Below are 17,090 nucleotides of genomic sequence, written 5' to 3'. Positions count from 1 at the left end.
TGATCATCCAACTACATACCTGTCTCTATGTTTGGGAAATTAATGAATGGGGCTGGAGAATTAAGAACAATTTTAGAAGCTATCTTTTTAAAAATAAAAATCATTCAATCATTTAGAATATAATTTCTACAGACAAGAAAAGTAATAGTAAGTTTTAGTTAAAAATTAGATATGTGAAAATTAACACTGAATTTCAAAGTAAGAAAACAATCACATTATAGTATCTTTCTAATACTACTTTCCACCTAAAACTATGGATTTGCATTAATTTGAAAAAAATTTTATCAATAAAAACAAACATTTTATCAATGCAAATATTATTTTACTTCTCTACGCCAAAAGATGGCAGCAGAGTGAAAATAAAGGAACACTCAGGGATACTCTGAAAACAACTTGATCTAAAAATCAGAGAGAAAAACTAATTTATACAATATCTTACTGTTCTACATTTTCCTTTTTTTTCCCCCTTCTATGACAGAAATAATCCACAAAAACCCAGAGGTCCTTTATCTAAACTATATCATCTGGATGTTGTATGCCTTGAGCCAGCAATTGTCTGCTGGGTGGTCACAGGCTGCTGATACCATGGAAATAGGTAAGTGAGATACTGGGTTGGCAGAGGAAGGAATAAAGAGCTACTTGAAGTACCTGAGTGCAGACAGATAAGTATTTGAAAACTGGCAGAAGAGATTTAGAAAAGTGAATTTAAAATAGTATCATTATTTTTAGAAAGTGGCTATGGGAATAAAAGAGGTAAAAACAGCTATAAAACAACAAAACATACAAACAACAACCAAAAAACCCTACAGCCTCAGTATCAGTGGGTGGTGGCATGTCTCCTAAAATTTAATCAAATAAGATTCTTGGCATAAATTTTTTCTATTTTTTTTATATTTGTAGGTTTTCCCAGCCTAGTTTTTCCATAGTAAGTAAGAAGAGCCCTTCTTCAACACAGATGTTTTTAAAACACTGATTAAAAATATAATTTTCAAAGGTTCAATAAGAGTTCTTTTAAGACATAAATGTATATGCATTTCAGTGAGAAAGAGCAAACAGCAGATTTTTTAAAAAGTACTCTATACCACAGGTCAGTTTTAAACAAAAATCAAACAAAAATTTTTTTACCTACAGGAGTAGGGGAACATTTTCTCATGGATGGAGAAATGGTTAAAAACAACAGGTCATGGTTACCTCTGCCCATGCTTTGAGAACAGCCAGTTTTTCCATGGTTGTGGCACTCTCGCGGTAGAGTTGGCTGGAAGATCCTTTTCCGGCCTGAACTTTGTCCAGTGAAGAAACAAGCAGATTGTGTACTCGACGGAGATCATTGAGATCACTGACAACTCCACTTCCAATCCATGTACTACATACCTAGCCAAAGGAAAAAAACTTTAATTTTTATAGTAAGAAGTTAACATTAGGGACTTCCCTGGTGGCGCAGTGGTTAAGAATCCGCCTGCCAATTCAGGGGACATGGGTTCGAGCCCTGGTCTGGGAAGAACCCACACGCCACGGAGCAACTAAGCCCATGTACCACAACTACTGACCCTGCACTCTAGAGCCTGAGAGCTACAACTACTGAGCCCGTGTGCCATAACTACTGAAGCCCATGCACCTAGAGCCCGTGGTCCACAACAAAGAGAAGCCTCCACAACGAGAGGCCCACACACCGCACAACAAAGAGTAGACCCCGCTCGCCGCAACTAGAGAAAGCCTGTGCACAGCAACGAAGACCCAATGCAGCCAAAAAAATAAAATAAGTTAGTTAATTTTAAAAAAAGTTAACATTAAACATATAAAAGAATGGAGTAAATATGATTGTTTCCTAGGGGGAAGAAACACAAATAAAACCAATGAACAAAACAAAACAAAAAAACCTCAATGCTATGCTTTAATATTATTTTTTTAATAAAAAATCAACAGCAAGTATGGAACTTATTGTACTCCTATGTAGAAAACAAAACAATATATACTTAACATGTTTCCAGTATCTAATTTCCCAAAAATTTTAACAGAAAAGAATTTCCACCCAAATCGGTTTGGTTATGAATAATTCTTCAATTCAACAACATCTCTGTTTACTATAGGCAAAAGGTTATTCTGAGTGCTATAGAGGAGTTAAAAAAAAAAAAAAGTAAAGGGAAAAAATCTAGTCCCTGTCCTCAAGTAAGTAAACTCAGATTAAATGAACACATGAGAATGTTTTATGACTGTCACACTGCACTTAAAAAGAGAGAAAGGGGCTTCCCTGGTGGCGCAGTGGTTGAGAGTCTGCCTGCCGATGCAGGGGACACGGGTTCGTGCCCCGGTCTGGGAGGATCCCACATGCCGCGGAGCGGCTGGGCCGTGAGCCATGGCCGCTGAGCCTGTGCGTCCGGAGCTTGTGCTCCGCAACGGGAGAGGCCACAACAGTGAGAGGCCGGCGTACCGCAAAAAAAAAAAAAAAAAAAAGAGAGAAAAAAAGAGATTAATTCTAGCAGGAGAAATGGGAATGTTTAGATATCAGGAAGTTTTATGTGTATAGATACAGGGGAGTTTCACGGAGGAAGAGACAAGATTAGGAAAGTTAACTGGGATCAGATTACAGTACAATTTAAATTCCACGTGAACTGAATTCAGACTTGTTCTGTAGGCAGTCATGAGTTTCTAAGGCTTCTGAGCAGGGGAATATTATTAGAATTGTGCTTTAGGAAAACTGCTCCAATACTAAGTATAGGAAAGCATGTGTTTAGACAGTGAGTACTGTGTTCAGTCACATGACTATTATAATACCACGGAACAGAGATGATACGGATCAAACTGAGAATCAAATGAAAAGAAAGAGGCATCTGAGAAAGACTTGGAAGTAGAAATCACAGGATTTGGAAACCAATTACATATTTTTAGGGGGTGAAGGCAGGGACATGCAAACAGTATGAGGCGATAATCAAAGACTACCAAATTTTGACTGTCAAAGTTTCTAACCCGGATGAATGTAAGGAAGGTGACACCACTGTTTAAGAGTGATAACATAAGAACAAAGAGAAGTTTGGTGGAGATGAGAAGTTAGAGAACATGATTTTGACTGTGAACTTTGTGACATGCTGAGTTCAAAGTACCAGCAAGAGACACGTGGAAAGATATTCAGTGGGCAGATGGAAACCTGGGTCTGGATTTCAGGAGCAAAGACAGAGGTAACTAAGTCGATCTAGGAATTCTCCACACAAAGATGATCACTAAACAGATGGTCCTAGGTAACTTTCTTCAAGGACTGAGGTATTAAAAAGAAAAGCCTTAAGGACAGAACACAGGGAAAGTATACTTCAGGGACAAGTAGAATAAGAAACTGAAAACACCAGAAAAGCAATAGGACAACCAGGCAAGTGTGGTGATACTGGAACCAAAGGAAGAATGCCAAGATGGAAGGGGCTGGGCTTCCCTGGTGGTGCAGTGGTTAGGAATCTGCCTGCCAATGCAGGGGACATGGGTTTGAGCCCTGGTCCAGGAAGATCCCACATGCCGCAAAGCAACTAAGCCCGTGAGTCACAACTACTGAGCCTGTGTGCCACAACTACTGAAGCCCGCGCGCCTAGAGCCTGTGCTCCGCAACAAACAGAAGTCACCGCAATGAGAAGCCCATGCACCGCAATGAAGAGCAGCCCCTGCTCGCCGCAACTAGAGAAAGCCCACACGCAGTAACAAAAGCCCAACCCAGCCAAAAATAAATAAATAAATAAATTTATTTATTTTTTTAAAAAAGAAATCAATCATTACTATCGTCTCACTCAGCTTCATGTCAGGGCCAGGTGAGTATAGTCAGTTCAGGCTTCGTTATCAAATAAATTATGAAAAATCTTTTGGTTTTCAGAGCATTTGGATACTGAATCATGGTTAATGGATTGTGTTCCTATATTTGAAACGTTTAAAAAGTTGAGAATAAATATATATGTAAACTACTTCATTCTCTTATAATAATCTTATTCTCAAAGAATTCAAAACTAAATTAAATAAAATTCAATAAGGACATTTAAAAACTGTTTGTTACCAATACCGATGGCAAAAAAAAAATACCAGCCACAACAGTGCTGAAAATATAATGAAATTTAAAGTGAAAATAAAGATTAAATATGAGTGTGAAAATAAAGAGTTGGTATTCTTAAGGAAAATAACATTTTGGAGATATTTGATACTATTTCTGTGAATTTTGGTAGAAATATAACTGTAAGTTGGGGGAAACTGTCAAAATCGAGAATTTGGTGCTAAGTTTGCTTTGCAAAAACCTAAGTACCTTCTCCACTTTAAAGAACATGAAACCAGAAACTGCAGATACTGCATTATAGGTTTGGTTTATGAAGAAAGACAAAGCAAAACTGAATCAGCAAAATCATACTTAGAGAAAAGACTCTGGCCTTATATCAAAAGAGTGGTGAATGAATGTACACTTACAAATTTTAGACTGAAATAAAATATCTAAAGTATGTATTATGTTTATGATTCCAATGCTGCTTTAAATGATTTATTAACCTACTGATTACTGTCCCCAACTGTCCTCAATTGAAAACATTTGAGGGTTTTCCTATAATATCTAAGAATTACTTGATTTTCAGGTTCAACATGATGTTTACTCTAGTAAACAATCTGGGATGCCATGTTTCAAGATCTGCCCAAAGCCAACTCCTTCGGTAACCTTAAAGAAAGAAACTTGCAACCCAATGCTCCAGCTATTTCAAAACCAGGTTTCCTCCCAGAAACAGGACAGGAGGTCAAAAATTTAAGCCTGCCACTAGAAAAGAAGAAACTTCAGAAAGCAGGTAGGGCCACATAAGAAATAAGAAGTGTTCTTTTTCTTAAGATTTTTTTGATGTGGAACATTTTTAAAGTCTTTATTGAATTTGTTACAATATTGCTTCTGTTTTATGTTTGGCTTTTTGGCTGCAAGGCATGTGGGATCTTAGCTTCCTGACCAGGGATTGAACCTGCACTGCATTGGAAGGCAAAATCTTAACCACTGGACTGTCAGGGAAGTCCAAGAAATAGGACGTTTAAGGCAAATTCAGTAATAGGAAATTTTCATACTACTCATTCACAAGATGAAATTCTAATAGCTTTTGCCTTTCTGATGATCAGGAGCTTTATAGGATGTTTTGTCTGCTTAAATATTATGATCTGAAACACTACCATAATACATTTAATTATACATGACTGTGATTTCTGATGTCTGTGTGCCAGTGTCCCAATCTAAATGACTTAACCTACTCTAACTCCAAGGTTTGTACCATGATCCACAGACTTCTGTCTTAAACAAGGCTTCCTCTTCTCTCTCTAGCCTGCTGTTGGTAGAAGGAGTTCATTTCTCTGAAGGCCACCATTAAGATAGCAGGCTTCAGAAAAATAAATTCTAACAGAAGGAGGAGGCAACTCATTGACCAAAGAGTAATCAAACCTATTATTGCAAACAGCAGAACATTCTCTGCATAGAGGACACATGTAGCTTGACTGAATTCTAAGCAATAAAGATGGAATACAGCCCTGTACTCCGGAAAACTGAGAAGGATGGAGTTGCTTCTCTTCTATCCTTAGGTTAGCAGACAAAGAATTGGATTTTTTTTTGAAAGATTAGAGCTTAATGCACAAATCCTTTTTCAGGACAGAGCATGAAAAAGATGAACTTATTAAAGGTGTAGGAACATAGGTGCTTCTGTAACTCTCTTCAGAAAAAATAATATGAGAATAATCCCCTGGAATCAATTTTGCAATAAAACTTCCATATTGTGAAATTGTCTTTAGGATAATTTTAATACACAGAAACTTGTAGAATTTTCACAACCTGTGGTCAAAAATCCTTTTATTACCTATTTATTATTACTATATATTCTTCAATGATTATAGATTTTGAGATTTTACTTTTATTCTAGTCCCTCTTATGACTTTACATCTCCACTGACTACTGGACAATGTAAGAGCTATGTATTCCAAAGTCATGTCCTCAGCTACAGCAAAAAAAAATGTGATTAATAGTTAGTACTTCATCATTTCACACAGAATAAAAAAGGAAGCTGTCACTGTTGTATTTCTGAGATAAAAATAAATACTATTTGGGGCTTCCCTGGTGGCGCAGTGGTTGAGAGTCCGCCTGCCAATGCAGGGGACACAGGTTCGTGCCCCGGCCCGGGAAGATCCCACATGCTGTGGGGCGGCTGGGCCCGTAAGCTATGGCCGCTGAGCCTGCGTGTCCGGAGCCTGTGCTCCACAATGGGAGAGGCCACAACAGTGAGAGGCCTGCGTACCGCAAAAAAAAAAAAATAATACTATTTGATTTTTCTCTCTTGGAAGTGAAATTCTAAGATATCTATAAATTTATAGAAGATAACTATTGAAAATTCTATTTTTCTTCTTACCTGGCAAGCTTTTGCTATTATGTCTGATGGAGTATCTTGTGAAAAGGCTGGTCTTAGAGCAGCTCCCACCTAGAAAAATGAATACAAGCATTTTATTTTTAAAGATAAGTAGTAAACCTTTTGTGTCTTTGGAGATGAAAACACACAAAACACATCTTTGTTCCTTTCCTTTTTATCTCTCTTTTTGGTGACAATAAACTCAATTATACCATTCTTCTTCTGCTTTCCAGGAGATTATCATTATCCAATCTGCAGGATCCTATACCAAACAGGCAATTAATCTTATTTGTTTTTCATTTATTTTTAATAGTAAATAGGATTTTCTGACAAAGCCACATGTTCCCAGAGATAACAGAAAACTGCTTTTTTTTTTTTCTATCTATATTCCTGAACATATTTCTAATAGTATTTACTTCATGGGTGAATCTCATATAACTGAGATTAAAGGCTCAATTTCTTTAAATAACTGAGTAGTACTAAAAATTCACATAGTCACTAAAAGACCTTAAAAATCATTTCACCTCAAAAAGAGACGCTTTAAAAGAAAGTTGCTCAAGAAATATTAACGTACTGTTATCATAGTAATAAGTGAAGAAATATGAGCTTTAGTTTTTTTTATCCAAGTACTAACCAGGTCCAGCCTGCTTAGAGCTTTAGTTTTAATAAGCCAGTATCAGTCACAGATTCTTAGATATATTACATTTAATATGTAGGAGCTGAATTAGGAACTAAATATAGTCAACTCCTACTTTGAGATTTCTTCCATTACACCAGGTAAAGATACCTGACTTAGATAATTTACTTTTAAATGGTTTATGAAAAAAAAAGTGAGAGAGTGAGAGAATGTGTGTGTGTGTATGTGTTGAGTGTAGAGAGAGAGAAAAAAATCAATGTTAAAGGAAATGAGGCAAAATTCTCAATTGGCAAATATGAATGAAGGATGAAGGGTATAAGACAGGTTTTTTTGTACTATTCTTGCAATTATTTCTGTAGGTTTGAAATTATTTCTAAATAGAAAGATTTTTTTAAAAAGACCTTCATTCTGATAGGTTGGGTATTTGGGAGTAAATAATTATATACAGGTTTTCTACAGCCATTTGGCCTAGAAAGTATAACTTCTTTACCTATACTTATGATGGAAAAAAATGGACTATACATTATCCACACTTTTTAATTTTGTGTATGTTTGAACACAGATTTTTAGATGAAGTATGATGTGTCTAGAGCCAAGATTTTGGTACAATCACAGTGAAAAAAAAGTTCGTTCTTTTCTTACATAAGTTTTTTTCGCCTTCATATAATCCATTACTAGGATTACATCTATTGTGCCGCTTTTGAAGAACATAAATATAGGCATAAATTTCAGGGGAAACAAGTATATCTCTGTTTAGAATATAATAAAAAAATCTTTTGAAAGTATACAATTCTTTCAGTAATATTTTTCACTATTATTAAAAGTTAATTTATCCTTCAGCATACAAGAGGCAATTGCTTTTTTTTTTTAATTTATTTATTAATTTTTGGCTGTGTTGGGTCTTAGTTGTGACACATGGGATCTTAGTTGCGGCATGCGGGATCTTTCGTTGTGGCGTGCAGGCTTCTCTGTGGTGCACAGGCTCCAGAGCACGTGGGCTCACAGCTTGCGGCACATGGGCTCTCTACTTGAGGCCATGAGCTCAGTAGCTGTGGTGTGTAGGCTTGCTTGCCCTGCAGCATGTGGGATCTTAGTTCCCCAGTCAGGGATCGAACCCGCGTCCCCTGCATTGGAAGGCTGATTCTTTACCACTGGACCACCAGTGAAGTCCCAAGGCAACTGCTTTTTATTTTAAAAAATGCTTATCAAGTCTTGGCATATAAAATAACAGCAGTAAATCCACAACACTCTTTAAATGTTCCTTTTATCTTTTAAATGGCATGGCTAAATATCTAAACATAAGACTGGAAAGCCAGGCTGGAACATCTATTCTAGTTTTATCACTAATACTACATCATGACTTAAAAATAGTGACAAGTTTTATACAATTGTTTCTTCAACTGTGAATTGATTCAAACTGTGTGACAGGCAATGGGAGTAAAGATATGCATTCTACATGAATAAATAGGTTACAGGTCCAAATACATTTCTCCAGGGGATCTTCACTTCTTTAATCTTCACTTTTCAAAAGATCAGTTTTAATTTTGAAACAAATAAAATATCTCACATTGGCTTGATACTGCTCCAGAATCACATGACCTGGAAATTCTGGCTCAGGCACAGATGCAAACTTCTTGATAATGTCTTCAAGTGCTTGGAGCCCAGCCATCCGCAGCTGGTTACTATGATCGGTTGCAGCCATGAATGCCATGCGAATCAGGTCAGAGAGATGAAGTACCAAGAGATCATCTAAAAATAAAAATAGAAGGCAAAAAGGAAAACATTTCCAAAATTAAGTGTAATCACATAAAAATACGGAAAGAAATAAACTTCTTTAAAAAAGCATTTATGATCCACATATTTCACCATGTTTAAAATAACAATGATACACTTTCAAGAAAGTTTCCATGCCATAATCTCTCAAGAATATTGGTAAACCTTTATACAATAACACTGACGACATTGTAAACTGACATCTGAAGCAAAATAACTGATTATCATAATTTTCCCCAAAAGAGTTTGTAATTTTTTTGTCAGCGGAGGTTGGCAAATTTTTTTTGTAAAGAAACAGATAGTAAATATTTTTGGCTTTGCTGGCCATATAATTTCTAACATAACTACTCAACTCTGCTGTTGTAGTATGTACAAAGACCATATGTACACAAATGGTTACACTGTGCTCCAATAAAACTATTTATAAAAACAGACTGCAGGCTGGATTTGGACTGCAAGCTGTAGTTTACCAACCTCTACTCTGGAAAAGATTTTTATAAGGACAAGATGTAGAAAAGGGAAGCCTTTTTCCTTTTAGCCTTAGAGTAAAGGCTGCCCTAGATCAGTCCTATCAAAGCTTAAAAGCAAGGCAATTGTTCCCAGAATGAAACTGCTATTGCTTCTCTACACAGTCTCTACCTACACCCTCTCTCAAATCAAGACCTCTATCTTTTTCCAAAATCCAAGGTGATGAACTCCTAACGTGGGGGAGAAGAAAGGGGCACTGGGCAGAAACTCCAAAATGGGGAGACAATTAGGGGACTGATAGAGGTTTATTGCATTCTGGGATCTTCTGGCCCACAGAACTATAAGTTAATAAACTTCTGTTATTTTAAGCCACTAAGTTTGCAGTCATTTATTATAGCAACAATAGAAAACGAATACATCCAACCTCTTCTACCTGGAAAACCCTCTCTCTGCCTCTAAAACCCAGTTTCAAAATGATCCCTTCTGTGAGGTCTTCCCTGGCACTTCAAGAAATGAGTAGCAGTTTTTTATGTTCCCAAAGTACTCTATCCTTCCACTATTGGGATATATGATTATTTTTGAGTGATAACTTTGTCTCTCTTTCTTCTAGACTAGAAATTCTTCAAGAGCAAGGACTATGTTTTTTTCTTCTTTGGATCTCCAATGGGAAGTAAAGAACAAGATTCGGTAAATATCTGATGAATAATGACATGATTAAAGACACCCTGTTCACAACATATTGTGCTTTGCTGGTACCCTATATTCAGATTCCAATTTTATACATAGTATAATACTGTTTTACTTTTTGTTTTTTAGTCCATTTGTGAGTTTTACTGCTTCTTATACACAACAAAGTAAACTGAAAGGCATTTTTAACATATAGACTTCAATACAGATAACATATACGATGTGTCTTCGGATATTTTAAAAAATGACACGATGACGAAGAGACAACAAAGCGTAAGATAAGACAGTCTGTTACTCTACTACCTCTCTCAGATTCTCTAGGTTTCTTCATTTGTAAGTGAAGATACTGGCCTGATGATCTCTTTGTAAATTCCCTATAATATCTGATCCAGGGGATATACGGTATAAAAACTTACAAATGATCAAAAAGTAAAAGGTTTCAGTAATAAACACTTTTCACCTTTTCAAAAATACCTAATAGCAGTTCTGAAATCTGAGAGTTTGAAATCTTCCATGGCATTCATGAATTCTGACATTCTCCAAGGCTGGGGATTACCAAACTCACTTTATTTATTCACCTTAAACTTTTGCTAAAAGTAGGATAAGGTACCAAGGAAACATAAGTTACTGCCATCATTATGCTTAGGGCCATCATTATCCTTAGGGCAAATGATTAAGATAAATATATCTTAAGATAGATAGATATATAACTTTGGACTGCTTTCCTCAACTTATCTTCCCAATAGGGATCAGAAGTTGGACAGTATATAGAGAGGACAGAAAACAAAGGTAAAAGGCAAGAAAACGTACAATAAATGAAAGGCATAGTCTAAAGCATGTTACAAAGCAGTAAAATATTTCAAACCTATAAAAATATTCTGGGGAAAAGAAGTACTGATTTTTAATTTACTTGTAGGGTTTCGCAGTTTAGCAGAACGTGCCATAGCAAGGTCAAAGTGAGCCTGGTCTGCATTCTCACACAAATTGATGATTCGACACAGGCAATCAGCAGCAAATACTCGAGTGGCCCAGCGAGGTGCCACAAAGGGCTTTGATTTATCTTCTTCTCCTAGTGTGGTAAACATGGTATCATCATCCATCTCATCTTTCTTTTCAAATTCTTCATCTTTTCCACTACTTACGGGAGTTGCAGTACTCATATCTGTAACAAAAATAAAAGCATATTATAACAACCTTACATATAGCAAAAACGATGCTTTAGAAATAGTACTGTTTGATGATATCTAATTTAAAACCAGTAGAAAACAGTAGAATTGGCAAGATTTTTCTTTTAACAATCAATAAAAAGCCAAGGAGGGGGAGTGGGAGGTACAAACTATTTGGTGTAAGACAGACTCAAGGACGTATTATACAACATGGGGAATAGAGCCAATAATTTTGTAATAACTGTGAATGGAAAGTAATCTTTAAAAATTATATAAAAATTTACAATAAATAAAAAATTTAAAAAGATAGCAGCCATTAATTTTCAACTTGAAATTCAATAATATTGTTTTGTCTTCATTGTATGCACTTTCACAATGACTTTACTTTTATGAAAGCTATGATGGTTGTTCTGTTTATGACAGCCATATAAAGTTTCTCCTTAAAATAAATATATTTAATTTAAAAAATAAATAAAAATAGAAATTAAAAAACCAGGGAAAGAATAACATAAAAATATTTTATATATTTCACTAGTTTTACATCTTATGTCAAATGACAGAGTAGCCTGGGATTTTTATATATGAAAATTAGTTTGAACTCAGTCATTTGTCAAAAATAACCAAAGTTCATTAGTTTGTAATATAATTTAATCTTCAACATTTTACAGGGATTTACAGATTAAAAATTATTAGTATTTTAAAATGTAAGCTCTATGTATCTGTAATGTAATATATGTATCTAAATATATCTATATATGGTGTATATCTATATATGCATCTATTTCTATACATGGTATATATATCTATAGATATATATCAAAATTAAATAATTTTCATTATCTTAAGAATATATTTTATATATTAAATACATACCACTTGAAGCTGCTAGGACATCTTTACAAAGCATTAGCCAATGGGAAAGTTTTTCTACAGCCAGTGATGACAGCATATGTCCCAAAGTATCATGAATATCAGAACATAATTTTCTATCAGTCTCCCGGTCTAGCATTCCAAAAAGAAGTCCCTCAAGACCAGTTTCTGTTATATTAACACCCTGGTGCCGGCAATGGACATCACTTCGAGAACTAGCTCCAGTTGCAAAAGGACTGACATCTGAAAAACAGTTTTTACAAATGAACTTGTAAAGGATTTTATCGTATACTACAGGTAACAATTATGTTAAAGACCATGATTTACATGTAAATTCACAATAACAACAAAAACAGCTAGCTATATACACAATTTAACTATGGTGTCCAATTTACCTATCTTTAGAATTAGAATTTTATCTGACAATAAAGGTAAAAACTCTGATCTTTAAGACTGTTTATTCTGTGGTATTTTAAACAAATCTCCAGGGAATGCTCATTAAATATATATTTGATTTTAACAACAAAAAGTGTGGGAAAGAGACATTTTTAAATAGATTTAATAGTCTGAAAAAATTATTGCTATATATGTTGGGTGAACGAATTGAAACTTATTTAGTCTTCTAGTTCAGATTTTACAAATCTATAAAGCTAGAACACAAATTATAAATAGATTATATCCTAAAAGTTTATTTAAAAATTGGGAAAGGGGCTTCTCTGGTGGCGCAGTGGTTGGGGGTCCGCCTGCCGATGCAGGGGATGCGGGTTCGTGCCCCGGTCCGGGAGGATCCCGCGTGCCGCGGAGCGGCTGGGCCCGTGAGCCATGGCCGCTGAGCCTGCGCGTCCGGAGCCTGTGCTCCGCAGCGGGAGAGGCCGCGGCAGTGAGAGGCCCGCGTACCTCAAAAAAAAAAAAAAAAAAAAAAATTGGGAAAATCCTGCCCAATCAAAAGTTGTTATGAAATAGTACTTAAATTTCTTGCTTTATCTGAAACTCTTTTTATTCTTATAAACAGTAGGAGTAGAACAACTGGCAGCCTTTAAGAATGAATACTATTAGGCTTCCCGAAGTCCAAAGCCCTCTGAACCTTGAAGAGAGTGATAAAGAGGGATGAGGGCTGAAAAGTGGCTTTTTAAAATTGAGTCACTCCAGGGCTTCCCTGGTGGCGCAGTGGTTGAGAGTCCGCCTGCCGATGCAGGGGACACGGGTTCGTGCCCCGGTCCGGGAAGATCCCACATGCCGCGGAGCGGCTGGGCCCGTGAGCCATGGCTGCTGAGCCTGCGCGTCCGGAGCCTGTGCTCCGCAACGGGAGAGGCCACAACAGTGAGAGGCCCGCGTACCACAAAAAAAAAAAAAAAAAAAAAAAAAAAAAAAAATTGAGTCACTCCAAAGACAGAATAAGGGGAGGTTTGCAGAAAATAGCCACAGTGAGGGGAATTCAAAGACAGTAGGAAAGGGAAGGTTCCAAGGAGGGAACATTACGGACAGATTAGGCACAGAGGCCTATTTTTCACTTAGCAGTATACAGTGAATATTTTCCCGTATCAAGAATTTTACTTCCATGACGTGAATAGAAGAAAAATGCTATCTTATGATTGTATTAACTTGCAACTATTCAATCACTAGAGGTTAAAAGTATTCATATGTTGATATTTCTCCTTTGATAAAACACCTCTTTTGTGTGCTCTCATGATTTTTACAGATGCATAAAAGAGTTACCATAGCAGATCCGAGACTACCCTATTAAGGCCTAATATTACGGGAACTGGGTTTCAGGAAGGTTCCCATCATTTCCTGATAAAAGTGGCTTACTGTGCCTAAATCATCTGTACCAACAATATAGTTTATGCTGAACATCTGCTTTCCTTCTGAGAGTCTGAACTTTTGGTATATGCCAGGCAGACCACGCCTATTTGACCAGTCCCCAGTAAAAATCTTGGGCACTGAGTATCTAGCAAGATTCGCTAGCAGACAACATTTCACATGTGTTGTCACAACTCCTTGCTGTGTGACTCCATGGGGAGTGGACTCTTGGAAGCTTGTGCCTGGTTTCCTCTAGACTTCACTCCATTTATCCTCTCCCTTTGCCGATTTTGCCTTGTATCCTTTTGCTGTAATAAATCACAGCCATAAGCGTGACTATATGCTGAGTCCTAGCAAATCATCAAACCTGGAGGGTGGTCTTAGGCCCCCGGCACACTAATTTGTAAAAGCTTTAAAAATATTAAAATATAAATGCGCACATTTAATACAATAAGCATATTTTGAAACTATGTTTCCCTCTCTTAGTTTGTCTCTTTCAATTTTGATTATGGTGACTGACATCTAGAAGTTTTGAAATTTTACATGTATTCAGGAGAATTCTGTAACTATTTTTGGTGCTGTTTTCTCTCCAAAAAGCAGTGATGTTTACTGTTAGACTTTTATAATAAACTTCTTTTACATTCTACAGTACAGTATGCTTGTTAATAGAGCTCTTATTACACTATGCTAAAACTGAAGTTATTTTGGTATGTTGCTTCTTAGTATCCAAGCAACTTCTATGCATTAGGAAGCTCTTATAAGTAAAACTTTTCTCTCACAATAGGGGAAATCTCTGTCAAGCTCTGAAAAAGTTCCCAAACCACCTATCCCTAGAAACAGAAGACCAGCTACAAATTCAAGCTATACTTAAAACTCTCCCAAAAGCAAAAAGAACTGAAGAAAGCGAAGATCCACCTTTCGTTACCCAAACATCTACTGACATTTCACAGTTTTACTGGTTACTTTGGTCTTACCTTCTTCAGGGAAAAGTTACATCACAAAAGGTTAACTACTGTCAAAGACTGGAAGCTTTCAGGTAACCCTAAAATAGATAATTTCTCTTTTCAGAAGCCTACTAATGATACAAGGCAATATCCTTAGTCATCCCGTATACAGCTAAAACATTCTCAAGGGATGGCGGAAGTGTCCTGATACTAAATGCTACAAAAAATTTTTTTCAGCTATGAAATTTTAAAAAAGGTAAAAATGTAAAGTTACCAAGAAAACTACATGGGAATTTTAAAAATGATAACAGTTTTATTTTACCTAAAAGAATAAGAAAATTGACCATATTTCAATGCAAAAATGTTATTTAATAAGTAATACTCATTTGAAATGTTAAAATACTTAAACAAAATGAATATTGACCAATAATATAACTTACTAGCACCACTGCTCTCTTTGTCCCCTGCATTTTTTGCTAGGCTCATGGCATATTCGCATACTTCAGCTGCTTCTCTTTGGGCAAGCTGCCGGAGACATGCCACAGCTGCTCGTCGAAGTAACAAATGGGAACTACATAAGTGAACCTGTAAACCACAACAGTTTTAGACTTTTCTTAAAAAAAGCTGTAATCTCACTTGCCTAATGAATATATATGAACACCTTACTTGTGAAGAGGCTCTTCATTTAACCACCTCAGTTGTTTAAGATATAGCCAAATAATGGCCTTTTCAATAAATAGTAATACCAATAAAATGTATAAAGAATATTTTAGTAGCCTATAAAATAACTGCCCCAAGACTTGGGCACTAAAGATCACAAAATATACTTAGATTAAGATCCAGAAAGATCTTTTGCACATCTTATTTTACACATGGTCGTACTAAATTCTGTCAACGAAATTTTTTAAGTGCACAGAGATTAACTGTAGTGAATGAACAGTTAGGGGGCAGAACACACAGTAAGAATTGAAAGCAAAGCGGGGTGTATAGTAAAATAAAAAAACAAAATCAAGCAAACATAAATATCTGAAAAGAACTGCAAAATGGATCCTTTCGGTATAGCATTTTTTTTAATCTCACAAGTTCGTGAAAGAATCAATATAGTACACTCTAATACATGAAGTAAAGTATAAGAGGCAGTACTGCATAATAATTAAGAGCTCAGGCTCCAGGTGCCAGACTGGATTTGAATCTTGGCTCTGCACTTACTCCTGTGTGATTAGACAAGTTAGATAAGTTACTTAACCTCTCTGTGCCTTGTTTGCCCATATGTGAAATGGGGATAGTAATTCTTCACAGGAATATAGTGAAAATAAAATAAGTTAAAATAAGTATTTTACTTAGAACAGTGGATGACACCTGGTAATTGCTCAATAAATGTTAGCTATTATCACTATTACTATAAATCTGACTCATTGAGAAAATATTATGTTCCATATGCTGCTTTTTAAGCAAGGAAGTAGGTAATATATTTTAGAAAGAATCTCATCCAGAAATGATGGGGGGGGAAATAAAATAATAAATAAGTGATGTAGAATACATAACTCCTTCACAATGCTAGATAATATATTTTATCCTCTTAATATAGCATTTGTAACTTATTTTTGTGTAAAACTCACAGCCCATGAAATTACGCCAAGTATTAAAAAAAGAAAATATAACTGAGGAGAGAAAACCTGACAGATCAGATTTTTTTCAACAGAATATATTTTTTTCACGTCTCTTCCTGAAAATAAAGACGTTTTGGAACTGGCAAATATCTTATAATTAGAAAAGTTAAGCATGATCATATGAGATGGGAAGAACAAGTATCTCAGAGTTTCTGCCTTTTTATCTGTACAATGGGGACAATGTCCACCTTACCTCTATCTTACACAACTGTGGTAAGACCAAAGCATTAAATATATATGAAGCAGAACACCATAAATTTAATTACATAAATTTAATTACAACTAAATAGAATTATAGCTAAGAAAATACACTCAAGAAATGCTGACTAGCAGAATCAAAGTGAAAGAAATAAAACATTTTAAGGTTTACAAAGTGTTTTCAAAAACTCAATTTCAATGATTCTGAGGTGTACTCTCCCACCCCATTTTAACATCTCTGATATTAGAGATGCAAATTATCACTAATGGTGTCTTGCAGCCACTGTAAACCAGGTAACAACAAAGTTGTATTTGTTTGAAAACTTTCCCTTGACACTTCCTGGTAAAATCCACAAAATGTCAGGAATAAACCATATTAAATTTGATAAAAATATACGGCTTCGTGCAGACTTCCTAGCTGCTTAGATATAATCACAATCTACTGTGACATCCATCAGTATAGCTTGGTTTAGCTTTGCTCTTGAATTTTATATAAATGGAAC

General features: G+C 35.8%; 1 protein-coding gene across 1 annotated transcript in view; it reads right to left on the bottom strand.

Annotated features, from left to right (window-relative positions):
- The window catches only part of HEATR5B (HEAT repeat containing 5B), an 89,533-nt gene that overhangs the window by 25,776 nt on the left and 46,667 nt on the right, over positions 1-17,090 (bottom strand). The window contains exons 22-27 of the mRNA XM_067703254.1: positions 15,160-15,304; positions 11,979-12,218; positions 10,850-11,101; positions 8,579-8,760; positions 6,378-6,446; positions 1,192-1,371 (exon numbers count right to left, since the gene is read on the bottom strand). Of these exons, the coding sequence (XP_067559355.1) occupies positions 1,192-1,371; positions 6,378-6,446; positions 8,579-8,760; positions 10,850-11,101; positions 11,979-12,218; positions 15,160-15,304 (1,068 nt within the window). The remainder of the gene's footprint in view (positions 1-1,191; positions 1,372-6,377; positions 6,447-8,578; positions 8,761-10,849; positions 11,102-11,978; positions 12,219-15,159; positions 15,305-17,090) is intronic.

This window comes from Pseudorca crassidens, chromosome 14 (assembly GCF_039906515.1).
Source record: "Pseudorca crassidens isolate mPseCra1 chromosome 14, mPseCra1.hap1, whole genome shotgun sequence".
Taxonomy (NCBI): domain Eukaryota; kingdom Metazoa; phylum Chordata; class Mammalia; order Artiodactyla; family Delphinidae; genus Pseudorca; species Pseudorca crassidens.
The sequence above is the reverse complement of the archived record's forward strand: the minus strand, read 5'-3'. Positions and strand labels throughout refer to the sequence as shown.